We start from the raw sequence: 15322 nt of genomic DNA on the forward strand, positions 1-15322 counted from the left end.
GCTGGGTTTACTGGGTTTATCCACAACCGTAGCAGAAAACATGAAGAGAAGCTGACGTCTCAGCAGAGAGACACGTCGCCTCTCATGTTAGCTGTGACAGATCTCCAGCCTGCAGAGCTGCAGGGAGAAACACGCAGAACGACTCCACACTTCGCTTCCTCACATGTAGGTCGACAACTATCAACGAGGCCCACAAAACACAACACAAAGGACATCAGCTGACTGAAGTTGGTGACCTTTAATCCATCAGACCTGGCACTCACAGCCATTAAACTGCAGCTTTCCAGGCCTGATGCTAAGATAAGCAATGCGGACAGCTCTAAGACTTCTCCTGAATCTGGATGGATGTGGATCAACAGTTTAGTCGCAGCTGATTCAGCCACCAGCCAGAGAACTGCATCACCCAGAATGCCTCACTCACAGCAGACGCTTCCACTGTGATGTCACCACAGTCCCTGACTCTCCCCCTAATGACTATATTTCAAATATGATCGAACTATCGGAGGTCGAATTCTCCATAACGTTAACCTTGGATTAATAGGTGAGCTCCAGACCACATTGGACTCTGGTGGTCTGTGGAGGACCTGCAGGTTTAGTTCAGGGTTCAGCCTCAGAGGATGATGATCGTTTTGCAGTTTCATATTAGAATTAGATTATGTAATTTCCTGCAGTTGGATGTGAACATGCATGCTGCTGATAAGTTTAGTTGTGAGTTCTCACAGTAGACGTCGACTCGAATGGAGCGGATTGCCGGTGACCCCAGGCCGTTCTCCGCCTTGCAGTAGTAGCGCCCTCCCTGGTGGCGGCTGATGGATTCAATCCTCAGAGTCTCGTTGCGTAGAGAGGAGTCGCCCTGGCGGTCTGAGGCTCCGCCCGCCGTCTTGGTCCAACGAATCTGTAGTGTGGGGGGACAATATCATACATATTATTGAAATCTGTCATCAGCTCCTGATGTTCAACTTTTATTAAATCTGTCAGTCAGGAACTGATAGTGGAGGTTGATTATAATTTTTATTTCTTTCCAAAAGACTCAGCAGCTGTGTGGTCAGTTTTCTGTCCGTGACCATCAGTCAGCTGTTGTAGACAGACCCCAGATGTTCCTCAGCAGGTTTTCCTTTCTGCTGAACAGGATGTGACGAAGCTCTGGCTGAGCTTGTGAAAACAGAACACGAATGTTGTGTTTTCCTGCCTTCGGCGTTCACAGGCCGGTCCTTCGTGGCCCGACATATCCCATGATTCATTGCAGCAGTTATACAATGAAGCTGTCATCCGACAGATGGATGGAGACCTTTCAGCTCCGGTCAACACTGACCTGTTCTCACGGTTGCTAGGCAACAGGAACCACGCTTTCCAATCCAACAGTGAGGGCGGGAACATCTGGTGATAAAAGAGAGAATCCTCCATGGACTGGGCCTGCTCACAGCCCTGTAGACCTGATCTACAGTGGGGGGGTACACAGACCACACACCCTCTCTGATAATCAATAATCAGGGACTGCTCTTCATCTCGTCCTCCTCCTCCTCTTCATCATCTCTGCTGTCAGTCTGTTCAGGCTAAAAATAGAACAGCTACAGGCACACACACACACACACACACACAAACTTTTTCTTTCCCTCTCTGCATCACTGCAGAGCTCGTCTTCCTCTTCCTCCTCTTCCTCCTGTGCTTCAGATCGTTTCTACGGTAACAGACTGAAATCATGATGGTCTTATTTTTATTAACCGACTGACCGAACTGTTCCTGACTGACACACTTTGTCTTCTGACGCCTGAGGGTGTTGGAGGGGTTACCTGAGGGTGTTGGAGGGGTTACCTGAGGGTGTTGGGGGGGTTACCTGTGGGTGTTGGAGGGGTTACCTGAGGGTGTTGGGGGGGTTACCTGTGGGTGTTGGAGGGGTTACCTGAGGGTGTTGGGGGGGTTACCTGTGGGTGTTGGAGGGGTTACCTGAGGGTGTTGGGGGGGTTACCTGAGGGTGTTGGGGGGGTTACCTGAGGGTGTTGGAGGGGTTACCTGTGGGTGGGGTGGGTTACCTGAGGGTGTTGGAGGGGTTACCTGTGGGTGGGGGTGTCCTGTCACCAGACACTGCAGCTCCAGAGTGTCTCCCTCTCTGATGGTGGAGACTCTCTCACTGTAACGTTCCTCCTCCACGTTACAGGCCTGACCAGAGTGAACAATCCGCACAGTGGGGGGGGCTGTGGACACAACACACGTCTGTCAACAATAACAACACCACACCTCTGTGAATGACAAGACTTTTCAGATACATTTTGCTGTCGATGTAATTCCTGCAGGGTGGAGGAGGATGAAGAATGATGAAGGGAAGAATGAAGATGGTCTGTTCTTTCTCTCAATCAGTTTTTTTCTCTCCATCCTCTGTTGGCTGCTTAAGTTGCCTCCTGAAGTCATCACACACACAAATAGAATAAATAGAACCAGGACAGAACCACATGAGAGCAGAAGCTGAATCTTCAGACAGTGACTGTTTTGTGTTGACTCAGTTTCTCTGTGGACTGAGACCTTTGATGCTTTTACAGTATTAATATAGAACCTAGACCTGATTTAAGATCTCAGACCAGGTCTAGCTTTTGAGCATGTGGACCTCCAATATCTGCCTCATTGTGAAACAACCAGCATCTGCTCAGTTTGTTCTGAGCAGGAGAAAGTGAAAGGAAAGGAAGGGAGTTCAGTTCTTCATCTGTGTTCAGCTTGGTCCCTCCATCCTCTCGTCCCGTTGAAGCTCAGATATTTTCCATTTTCACTCTAAAACCAGGTATTAGTCTAATCCCCAAATGCTCTGCAGTGCCACAAAAATATTCACGTCCTCATAAGTGCAGAATCCTGGAACAGCAGCTGATCCCTGAAGTACAAGCTGCAGCAGAAGAAACACAAAAAAACACCTCTTGGAATTAAACTCCTCCCTCTGTGTCTTTAAAACCAGAACTACACCAGGAAATAGATTAAACCCAATCCTTTGGAATAAACTGTGGAAAAGCGCATTAGGAGCAATGTCCTGCTGAAGGAGGCTGCTGCCTTGAGGGAATTGTTTCTATAAAGACCTGAACTTGGTCTGAAACCTGCACACAACCTGCTGTTTTCCCTCATTGGATCCCTTCTGGTAGGGACCTTCAGACCAGGATCATCTCTCAGAGCTGACTCGTCTCCACTTCATTTTGGTTTTTCTCAAAGTCACTCTGATCTTCGCAGTGGACCATTTTCTGCTCCTAAAAGTTCAGGAGCTGTAGAGTCTGATGAGAATGAACAATGTTCTCTCTCGTTCCCTGCTGTGGTTTCTCTGATCCTAACTGCTGCTCATGCAGAACCTTCAGAAACTGATATGGCAGAACTCATATATGGAGGATAGTTCTGAACATGGCAGCATGCAGCTGACACGCCCACCTGCACCCATGTTTGTGTGATACGGTCAGAAAAGACAGCTTCAGAGTCATCTGACTTGTGTTAGAGGTGAACCTGCACCTGTACAGACCAAAACACACCTGAACAGCCAGGTGGACAGATGACAGCTGACTGCCATCCTGACCCCACCCACAAAACAGCCATCAGTAACCTGGTTCAGCATATCAGCAGGAAGCTTTCAGGGGAGGGGGGTGACATCGCACAGCAGCATCTCTGTTTCCAAACACAGTGACCTCCTGCAGCGAAAATCAGGGATCTGTTTCCTCCCCTTTAATGCTCTAATCCCTCCATCCCTTTAATTCTGGGAACTGTTTACAGATACACACACAGACACACACATACACACACAGTCAGCCTCGGGCCTGTACAGTAGAGCAGTGAGTCTCTGAGGATGGAAGGAGCTCGGCCTGATTTAACCACTCTGTGTGTATGTGTGTTAAACACCAACCTTGTCTGGACCTGGTCCTCATGGGACCAAAGTCCAGTCCTAAAGTCTCTGAGGTCCTGGTGCAGGTCAGTGTTACAGTCCATGATGTCCTCATTAGGATAGCTGTGTGTGTGTGTGTGTGTGTGTGTGTGTGTGTGTGATGTAGACAGTGAGTCATCCTCCAGCACGGTAGAGCTGCTCTCTGCAGTCTCATCCAGTGTGTGATTGTGTGATGTTGTGTTAAAGTGCGGGCTTGTGTGTGTGTGTGTGTGTACTTAAGTTGTCCCTGGAAGCAATGCACACACACACATGCACGGACACACACACACACACACACACACAGCTCATATCATCGTACACAAAGTAAACTGACTATTTAAGTTAATGATCAGTTTATTAGGAACCCGAGAGTCCAATCTAAGATAAGCTCAGCACCAGCCTGATCAAGTCCGACCCACGATCCTTTGCTGCGTGTCCCCACCCTGGACAGTCCATTTTCCATCCAGACTGTTTGAATCCAATCTTGAGTCTTGAAGCTCCAAGTCAAGATCCAGTCAACCGGACAGATCTGCGTCCTGATCTGACCTGAGTCTGAAAAGCAAAAACATGTAGAACCCCAAAACTACAAACCTGATTTAGTTTTCAGGAGTTCACTGAGGGATCATTTATTTATGTCAAAGAGCAGAACGGGAGAGAGAAGACAGACATGGAACTAAATATTAAAACCACTATCTGTCCCAGATCCAGATCCTGCTCCAGCTCACACAGGTCAGATCTGTCTTCACTGTTTAATTCATGTCACCTCCTCCCTCTCTCTCTGTTACATAATGTCCCTCGCTCTATTTCTGGACCAGGATCTCTCTGAGAAGCTGCCGAGTCAGTGGGACGGCTAAAAATAGCCAATACGTCTGATTGGCTCACGGCTCACAGCTTCCTCTGCATACGTAACAAGGCGGTGGTTGGATGAAAACCAGGACTGACTTTACTTCATGTTCAGTGTGTGAGGATTTGATCTGAAATCTGATTGGTCCATTGGGCTCTGGGGCACCTGGTGTCGGCACTCTCTGATTGGGAAAAGGAATTTGTGGAGGTCCTGGAAGGCCAACTGGAGATATTTGAATCCTTAAAAAAGCTCCAAACTTTCCGGAACTCAGACCTCATTCAGCTCCTGGAGGAAGCCTGTCTCCAGATGATGAGTGGACAGCTTTGAGGAGATAAAAAGGCTTGACCAGGTCCAGAAAGTCCTCACAAAGACCTGCGGGAGGAGAGAAGGTCCTGGAAAAGGTTCCAGCTTTCATTAGGGCTGCTTCTCAAGGAGACCCTGGATGAGGTTGATGTAATCCTTGAGGATCTACTGCTGCACGTCAACATTCCTCCATCTGTGATCAGAGTCATCATGTGAAGCCTGAACAGCTGATCCTCGTCTGATCACATCCTCACAGAGCTGCCCCATAATCTAACCCAGCTAGGGATCTTCTCAACCCAACTACCAGATAATGGACCGGCTGAAGGTGACCGGAGGAGACCAGAGGAGACCGGAGGAGACCGGAGGAGAACGGAGGAGAACGGAGGAGACCGGAGGAGACCGGAGGAGCCCGGAGGAGAACGGAGGAGACCGGAGGAGCCCGGAGGAGAACGGAGGAGAACGGAGGAGACCAGAGGAGACTGGAGGAGACCGGAGGAGCCCGGAGGAGCACGGAGGAGAACGGAGGAGACCGGAGGAGAACGGAGGAGAACGGAGGAGACCGGAGGAGCCCGGAGGAGAACGGAGGAGACCGGAGGAGAACGGAGGAGAACGGAGGAGACCGGAGGAGAACGGAGGAGAACGGAGGAGACCAGAGGAGACCGGAGGAGAACGGAGGAGAATGGAGGAGAACGGAGGAGAACGGAGGAGCACGGAGGAGAACGGAGGAGAACGGAGGAGCACGGAGGAGCCTGTTAAATATCTTAATCTCTTCTTCTACTGTTTCCTCCACGTTTCCTGAGTTTAGAAACATTGTTTAACATTTTATTTTGAAAACTCCAGGGTTCCCCAGTAGAGGCTCTCTGATTGGATCCGCCTGCCTACCTTCAGTTTTAAAGCACTCACAAACACACGTTGGACATGTGGTGACTGAATATTGTGCGTTGACTGATGACTTCCTGTCCACAACGTGGACATGTGGGGGAGAATCATTAGGGGATTAAATCTCATACACTGCTGCATGAATCATAGCGCACACACACAGCGAATATATTACACACCATTACATCAGAGAAAAGACCTCCACACACCAGCAGCCATATTTATCTAACCTCCACCTTCATCCCAGCTCCCAGCATGCACTGTCAACTTTCATTTCCTTCTCTCCTCTCTTGTCTCCTCTCCTGCTTCCTCCTCTCTTCCCAACATAATCAAATGTTCTCCCTCATGAACAATTGACTCGATCACTCTCTCGAGAGATTCAGCTGATTATTTTCTTGACTGATCAGTTGAAGTTGCAGCCACTTGGGTGTTGTCAGCTTCCTGTTTAAACACACTTCAACTTCCTGTAACGTCCAGCTAATTACTGAAGATTAACACGTATTAACACAGTAAACCCACAGCTAATGACTTGATAAACACAGGAACACATTGGGATGGGGGGATGGGGGGGATAACCATGGCAGCATGAGCATTTCTTGGTTATGAGGAAACTCTCCACAGCTGGGAGAGACAGAGCAATTAAAAAACTATTATGATTAATCCTGATTTCCCCAAGAAGGTGAAGTGAGAACAGGTCAAACATGGAGCGTTAATGATTTCCCAGCTGACTCATGGCCTCACACACACAGTCTGACGTTGTTTACAAAGATAAGTCGACATTATCTTGACCCAGTGAGTGCAGAAGTGTGAGATCTGATGGTGGAAAGAAAAACAAGCACACCGTTCCATCTTCACTTCATGTTGCTGCCTCAGTTTGGGCAGTTTCAAACACTCAGCGTGTCTGCAGTATCTTCAACGTTACCACTGTCTGCGTCTGTATACGCAGGGCCTGACCAGAGTCCCATGAGCGGACTCAGGTTGTGGACTCGCGGTGGACTGTCTTCATGATGCCTCCTCTTTATTAAAACATGGAAGTGAGTCACGGCTGCAGTTTGATTTTCACTGAGCTGCAGAAGAAGCAGCAGCTTCAGCGTGAAGCCTGCGGGCTGAGCAGAGGACTCTGGATCTGCAGACAAACTTCACCCCTCTGCTCTAAACAGCTGCTGATGTTGTATCCTGTGTGCAGTTTGCAGGACCTCCCATCACTGTCAGCCCTCTAATCAGACTAAAGAACACCTACAGGCTGTTCTCTGGCTCTGCATCCTGCCATTCGTGGGGAGCGCCGTTCACTTATAATCCTGAAGTTTTGGATAATCTGGATCCTGCTTCCATAGGGAGGCAGATTTGGCAATCTTGTGGCGCTGGGGAGGAAAAGGACTCATGACGTCAGAGGAGACGAAGAGGACGAGTCGCCACACTGGGTATGAGGTTTCTGAAGCTTCGGCCTACAGGACTGGGCCCAGCTCCCATCGACCCACATCCACATGACTTCACAGTGATGCTGCTTCTGTGGTCGGAGAAGAGGAAGGAGTCACAATGGTGGAGGGAAACCACCTTCATCTTCATCATCATCAGGGAGGGAAGCACCACCTTCATCATCATCATCATCATCATCAGGGAGGGAAACACCACCTTCATCTTCATCATCATCATCATCAGGGAGGGAAACACCACCTTCATCATCATCATCAGGGAGGGAAACACCACCTTCATCATCATCATCATCATCATCATCAGGGAGGGAAACACCACCTTCATCATCATCATCATCATCATCAGGGAGGGAAACACCACCTTCATCTTCATCATCATCAGGGAGGGAAACACCACCTTCATCATCATCATCATCATCATCAGGGAGGGAAACACCACCTTCATCATCATCATCAGGGAGGGAAACACCACCTTCATCATCATCATCATCAGGGAGGGAAACACCACCTTCATCATCATCATCATCAGGGAGGGAAACACCACCTTCATCTTCATCATCATCAGGGAGGGAAACACCACCTTCATCTTCATCATCATCAGGGAGGGAAACACCACCTTCATCATCATCATCATCATCATCAGGGAGGGAAACACCACCTTCATCATCATCATCAGGGAGGGAAACACCACCTTCATCATCATCATCATCATCATCAGGGAGGGAAACACCACCTTCATCTTCATCATCATCAGGGAGGGAAACACCACCTTCATCTTCATCATCATCATCATCAGGGAGGGAAACACCACCTTCATCTTCATCATCATCAGGGAGGGAAACACCACCTTCATCATCATCATCATCATCATCAGGGAGGGAAACACCACCTTCATCATCATCATCATCAGGGAGGGAAACACCACCTTCATCTTCATCATCATCAGGGAGGGAAACACCACCTTCATCTTCATCATCATCATCATCAGGGAGGGAAACACCACCTTCATCTTCATCATCATCAGGGAGGGAAACACCACCTTCATCTTCATCATCATCAGGGAGGGAAACACCACCTTCATCATCATCATCATCATCATCATCATCAGGGAGGGAAACACCACCTTCATCATCATCATCAGGGAGGGAAACACCACCTTCATCATCATCATCATCAGGGAGGGAAACACCACCTTCATCATCATCATCATCAGGGAGGGAAGCACCACCTTCATCTTCATCATCATCAGGGCGGGAAACACCACCTTCATCATCATCATCATGATCATCAGGGAGGGAAGCACCACCTTCATCATCATCATCATCAGGGAGGGAAACACCACCTTCATCATCATCATCATCATCATCAGGGAGGGAAGCACCACCTTCATCTTCATCATCATCAGGGAGGGAAACACCACCTTCATCATCATCATCATCAGGGAGGGAAGCACCACCTTCATCATCATCATCAGGGAGGGAAGCACCACCTTCATCATCATCAGGGAGGGAAGCACCACCTTCATCATCATCATCATCAGGGAGGGAAACACCACCTTCATCATCATCATCATCAGGGAGGGAAGCACCACCTTCATCATCATCATCATCAGGGAGGGAAGCACCACCTTCATCATCATCATCAGGGAGGGAAGCACCACCTTCATTTTCATCATCATCATCATCAGGGAGGGAAGCACCACCTTCATCATCATCAGGGAGGGAAACACCACCTTCATTTTCATCATCATCATCATCATCAGGGAGGGAAACACCACCTTCATTTTCATCATCATCATCATCAGGGAGGGAAGCACCACCTTCATCATCATCATCAGGGAGGGAAGCACCACCTTCATCATCATCATCAGGGAGGGAAACACCACCGTCATCATCATCATCATCATCATCAGGGAGGGAAACACCACCTTCATTTTCATCATCATCATCATCAGGGAGGGAAGCACCACCTTCATCATCATCATCATCATCAGGGAGGGAAGCACCACCTTCATCATCATCATCATCAGGGAGGGAAACACCACCTTCATTTTCATCATCATCATCATCATCATCAGGGAGGGAAGCACCACCTTCATCTTCATCATCATCAGGGCGGGAAACACCACCTTCATCATCATCATCATCATCAGGGAGGGAAGCACCACCTTCATCATCATCATCATCATCAGGGAGGGAAACACCACCTTCATCATCATCATCATCATCAGGGAGGGAAGCACCACCTTCATCATCATCATCATCATCAGGGAGGGAAACACCACCTTCATCATCATCATCAGGGAGGGAAACACCACCTTCATCATCATCATCATCATCAGGGAGGGAAGCACCACCTTCATCATCATCATCATCATCAGGGAGGGAAACACCACCTTCATCATCATCATCAGGGAGGGAAACACCACCTTCATCATCATCATCAGGGAGGGAAACACCACCTTCATCTTCATCGTCCCCCTAAAGCTTCCATCTACCAAATGTAAAACCAACTCCCAGATGTTGTATCCTAATCCCCCCCGTCACACGTCATATCTGGACTGTGGATGTAAGTAACACAGTGTGATGTAATACGCCTCCTCTCCCTAATCTGTGACATATAAGATTACAGATAATCTGAGTGTGTGAGCCGACGTCACACGCTCTGGACAGACGGCACGAGATGAATCATGGCCAGAAGACGAATGCTGCCGAGCTGAAAATGGTTTTATTCAGTCTGAACATAGCGACCAGGACAGAGTCCAGAGTCCAACGGCAATCAAACCCTGGACCGGCCAATCTGGGAATCTCCATTTCTTTATGCATCTGAATATCAACAAATTTACAAAGAGGATTCTTGGTGTGTGGGCGGGGCCGGGGGGGTGCAGAATGCTTTGTTGTGACATCACAAAGTACCAGAAGTTTCAGCTCCTGAATCCATGCTGTGAGCGTTCCTCTGTGGACTGAAGCCTTTGGTACTTTGACAGGATTAAAACAGAACCTGGACCTGATTCAGGGTCAGGATCAGGATCACATGGAGGTCTGGCTTCAGACCAGGTGGACCTTTAACATCGACCGGTAGGTCGGTCTTTCCCAAAAACTATTTGAACTGAACCAGGTCTGAAAATTTAATCCACTCAAATATGTTGTTGATGACATGAACCTTCAAGTCCGACGTAGAGACGTGACTCTGGACATCACTATCAAAGATGGAGGATACGGACGAATAAACACAGAAGGAGTCAGAGAGTCAGTTTCAGGTCGGACAGATCGGCTGATGGAGGACACAGAAATGAAACCTCAGTATACAATCAGATTTGGATCATCTGGATCTCACAAAACCTGGACTTCTATGTTGGAGCTCACCTGAGGCTCACAGCAGAGGCAAGGGCCCTGAGGGGGAGACTGGGGGCCCTGAGGGGGAGACTGGGGGCCCTGAGAGGGAGACTGGGGGCTCTGAGGGGGAGACTGGGGGCCCTGAGAGGGAGACTGGGAGCTCTGAGAGGGAGACTGGGGGCTCTGAGGGGGAGACTGGGGGCTCTGAGGGGGAGACTGGGTGCTCTGAGGGGAGACTGGGGGCTCTGAGGGGGAGACTGGGTGCTCTGAGGGCTCTGAGGGCTCTGAGGGGGAGACTGGGGGCTCATAGGGGGAGACTGGGGGCTCTGAGAGGGAGACTGGGGGCTCTGAGGGGGAGACTGGGGGCTCTGAGGGGGAGACTGGGGGCCCTGAGAGGGAGACTGGGGGCTCTGAGGGGGAGACTGGGGGCCCTGAGGGGGAGACTGGGGGCCCTGAGAGGGAGACTGGGGGCTCTGAGGGGGAGACTGGGTGCTCTGAGGGGAGACTGGGGGCTCTGAGGGGGAGACTGGGTGCTCTGAGGGCTCTGAGGGCTCTGAGGGGGAGACTGGGGGCTCATAGGGGGAGACTGGGGGCTCTGAGAGGGAGACTGGGGGCTCTGAGGGGGAGACTGGGGGCTCTGAGGGGGAGACTGGGGGCCCTGAGAGGGAGACTGGGGGCTCTGAGGGGGAGACTGGGGGCCCTGAGAGGGAGACTGGGGGCTCTGAGAGGGAGACTGGGGGCCCTGAGGGGGAGACTGGGGGCTCTGAGGGGGAGACTGGGGGCCCTGAGGGGGAGACTGGGGGCTCTGAGAGGGAGACTGGGGGCCCTGAGAGGGAGACTGGGGGCTCTGAGGGGGAGACTGGGGGCTCTGAGGGGGAGACTGGGGGCCCTGAGGGGGAGACTGGGGGCTGGGGGCTCTGAGGGCTCTGAGGGGGAGACTGGGGGCTCTGAGAGGGAGACTGGGGGCCCTGAGAGGGAGACTGGGGGCTCTGAGGGGGAGACTGGGGGCCCTGAGGGGGAGACTGGGGGCCCTGAGGGGGAGACTGGGGGCTCTGAGGGGGAGACTGGGGGCCCTGAGGGGGAGACTGGGGGCTCTGAGGGCAGCAGCTGTCATGGCAACAAGAAGTAAAGGTCACTCAGAGCTCATCTGTCCCGGTGGAACCTGAACGTCCCTGATGTCAGCCAGCATTCAGTCACACACTACAACTACACAAGTATAGCTGATGATGACACTGAAGTCATCACACACCAACATCTTCATCATCATCATCATCACCTGTGTGTGCAGCAGCCTACCTGTTGTGCCTTTAGGCCAGGCATCAATCTAACACACAAGGCAGGACCACACACGCGCGCGTTAAATCCCTCACAAGGTCAAGTGTGTGTGGGTGTTTCCGGTGGTCCGGTGGTCCGGTGGTCCCGGTTCTTACCGTACACGCCCTGGCCCAGCGCGCCCTGCAGGCAGCCGGAGAGCAGCCACAGCAGCCCGAACACCGAGCCCATCTTCACATCCTCCCTCCCCCGGGGATCAGCCTGTCCGTTCGGTTCCCCGCAGCCGGAGCCGCCGCCGCTCCTCCTCCGTCCGGGGGCCGGTTCTCATCCAAAGAGCCCGGCGGTTCCCCCCGGAGCCCGGTCAGATGTGACGGGAATGTCCGGTTCCGCTCATACCGGATCTGAGGGGAGCTCGGACCGTTGAGGCGGATGTTGGACAGCGGAGCCCCGGAGGACGAGCCGGCGGCTCAGCCTGGTCTCCTTGGAGCTGACATTGTGGAGAAGCAGATTAAAAGCGGACTAAATCGGGTTCCTCCGGCCGGGCGGACGTTCACAGGTCCCCGCTGCCCCTCCGCCGAGTCCGCCGGGCTCCGCGTCCGTCGCTCGGTGCCGGAGAAGCGTCCGTCATCCTGCGGGAAGCTCCGCGTCCCGCCCGGGCCGTCAGCCCCTCAGCTCCGGAGAGGAGGAGGGCAGTGAGGCCGCTGACAGCTGCGGTGAGTCCGGCCGACCCTCCGGTACGTTTTACCGGTGAGACGGCACCGAGCGAACCGAGCGGCGGAGACGAACCGATGCGGCACGGCGCTGCTTCCGGAGCAGGGATTTCAAAATAAAGCGCAGCGACGGAACGTCGCAGTGTCTTTTAGTTCCTGAACAGAATCATCCATCTTTGTTTAGTGTCAGCATCACTTCCGCTGGAATCAGCTGATTAACTGGTTCACTTTGAGCAGCATCATTAATCCTCTTTACAGCTGAACCTCCTGCTGCTTTACTACTGTGCTCCCTCTGTCTGTCTGTCTGTCTGTCTGTTTGACTTTCTGTCTGTCTGTCTGTTTGTCTTTCTGCCTGTTTCTCTGTCTGACTCTCTGTCTGTCTGTCTGTTTGTCTGTCTGTCTGTCTGTCTGTCTGACTGTCTTTCTGACTGTCTGTGTGTTTGTCTGTCTTTCTGACTGTCTGTCTGTCTGACTCTCTGTCTGTCTGTCTGTCTGACTGTCTTTCTGACTGTGTCTGTCTGACTCTCTGTCTGTCGGTCTGTCTGTCTGTCTGTTTGACTCTCTGTCTGACTCTCTGTCTGACTCTCTGTCTGTCTGTCTGTTTGTCTGTCTTTCTGTTGGTCTGTCTGACTGTCTTTCTGACTGTCTGTCTGTCTGACTGACTCTCTGTCTGTCTGTCTGTCTGACTCTCTGTCTGTCTGTCGGTCTGTCTCGCTGTCTGTCTGTTTGACTCTCTGTCTGTCTGTCTGTTTGTCTGTCTTTCTGTTGGTCTGTCTGACTGTCTTTCTGTCTGACTCTGTCTGTCTGTCTGTCTGTCTGACTCTGTCTGTCTGTCTGTCTGACTCTCTGTCTGTCTGACTCTCTGTCTGTCTGTCGGTCTGTCTCTCTGTCTGTCTGTCTGTCTGAGTCCAAGACCACACCCCCTCCACATTCTGTGTTGAGCCCAGTTGGACCAGGACCGAGGCTGCTGGTGTTGTTGGATATCTGCTCCTGAAGTTTTCGTCTCAGGTTTGACAAGAATCCGTCATCCATCTGGGCTCTGCAGAACTGGTTTTTCAGCACAGAGGGACGAAACCTCTCTAATTTCACATTTTAATTACAGCAGAGCGAGAGAGACGAGCAGCAGAATATCAAACAGCTTCCTGCAGTTCATCTGTCCGTATGCTGAACAATCAAATTAATAAGAGCCGCCGAGTCAAACAGCTGGGAAGCGTCAAACTTTCATCAATACAATTACTTTTGTACCACACTTTAATTTATGTTCAAGCGATGCAGCGAGTCCTGCAGCATGTAAACACGTGTGCCTCAAATAGTTTGCATCATTGTGTGTGTCTGTTTCAGTCCAGGATTTGATCCTCTGCCTGGAATGAGTGAAATAAAGAGAAAAGCTTTTAAAGCTGCTTCACACTCGTTCTTAGAATTAAACTTTTTATTTAGAGATGCATATTCTTCTGTTATCTATCAGCTAGTTGATGATGATTTTTTTTTTTTTGCTGTTGTGTATTGAGGCAGCAGACACATAAATGAAGGCCGATCAGACAGATGCTCCAGAACTCTCTGCAGCTTGAATAGGCTCTGAAGAGAACTTCTCAAACTGTCCTTGGAGCTGTTTTCCTGCAGAGACTCACAGTCGGCTGACACGAGCTGCGTCTCTGAAGAGGCCGGGGACGAGCACATTAATCAGAAACCAACAGATGCTCTCAGCTTTTACCGCAGACAAGGCAGACGCCACGAAGACGAGGAGGAGGAGGAAGGGTGACGGCAGGGAGAACCAGAGGAGCTGATGGCTGTGCTCACTTAATGGACAGACTGTAGTTCAGACAGATAAAATAGAAGAAACAGAAATATTTTTTCCCAGATAGACAATAAAACAGACAGCAGATGAACAGAGCTTCATTTATCTGAGTGTTTAAAGTCACTTGGCACTGAGCCATTTGGTTAGTCCCCTTCACTCTGTATTCATCCTGATTGGATGGTTCGGTCTATCAGTCACACAGTAGCCCCGCCCCCTAACCCCTCCCCTTTCCCTCTAAATGAACATCATGTTGTATTTCAGACTGAGACCATCAACTCATCAGGGAGGAGGAGGGACATTTTCCCATAGACTTCAGTACAGTCTGACAGTCAGTAGATAGAATGGAGGTTTAAGGTTCTTCAGAACAGACTCCAGGTCCTGGGGCGGTTTCAAATCCTGATTTTCACTTGACAAAATGTTCCTACCCCATCTGACCCCTGACCCCTGACCGCTGAGTTAAAATCTTGACTCCGACATCTTTATGGTTTTCATCTGTCATTCAGAGAATCAACGTGTTTCTGGTTCATTTCATCAGTTTTGTCCAGTTTCAGACATCAGAGCGACTCCACTGACCGCTTCATCAGCTGAACAACATTTCTTCTTTTGTCTTCGCCTGACAAACACTGAGTCAGAGCGAAGGAGGCGAACACAGGCTTTATAAAGATGTTAACACAGAACAATCGACACAAACAGAAGGCGAGGAACAAACTGGCGGCAACAACAATGAAGATGGACGAAGAAAAACAGAAGAAATAAAACAACAGTCAGCTGTTAGTGAAGCAGCAAACAGGTGGCGGTGTGTTGGACTCCTGGAACTTACTGCAGCCATTTTGTTTTGTCCAGAGAGCCCATTGATGAACCAGCAGCAGTA

General features: G+C 50.5%; 1 protein-coding gene across 1 annotated transcript in view; it reads right to left on the reverse strand.

Moving 5' to 3' along the window:
- The window catches only part of mdga2a (MAM domain containing glycosylphosphatidylinositol anchor 2a), a 30065-nt gene extending 17308 nt beyond the window's left edge, over positions 1–12757 (reverse strand). Inside the window, exons 1-3 of the mRNA XM_029494063.1 lie at positions 12105–12757; positions 2053–2192; positions 721–895 (exon numbers count right to left, since the gene is read on the reverse strand). Coding sequence (XP_029349923.1) covers positions 721–895; positions 2053–2192; positions 12105–12177 — 388 coding nt within the window. The 5' untranslated portion in view covers positions 12178–12757. The remainder of the gene's footprint in view (positions 1–720; positions 896–2052; positions 2193–12104) is intronic.
- Positions 12758–15322: the final 2565 nt, after the last annotated feature.

This window comes from Echeneis naucrates, chromosome 22 (genome assembly GCF_900963305.1).
Source record: "Echeneis naucrates chromosome 22, fEcheNa1.1, whole genome shotgun sequence".
In the NCBI taxonomy this organism is placed as follows: domain Eukaryota; kingdom Metazoa; phylum Chordata; class Actinopteri; order Carangiformes; family Echeneidae; genus Echeneis; species Echeneis naucrates.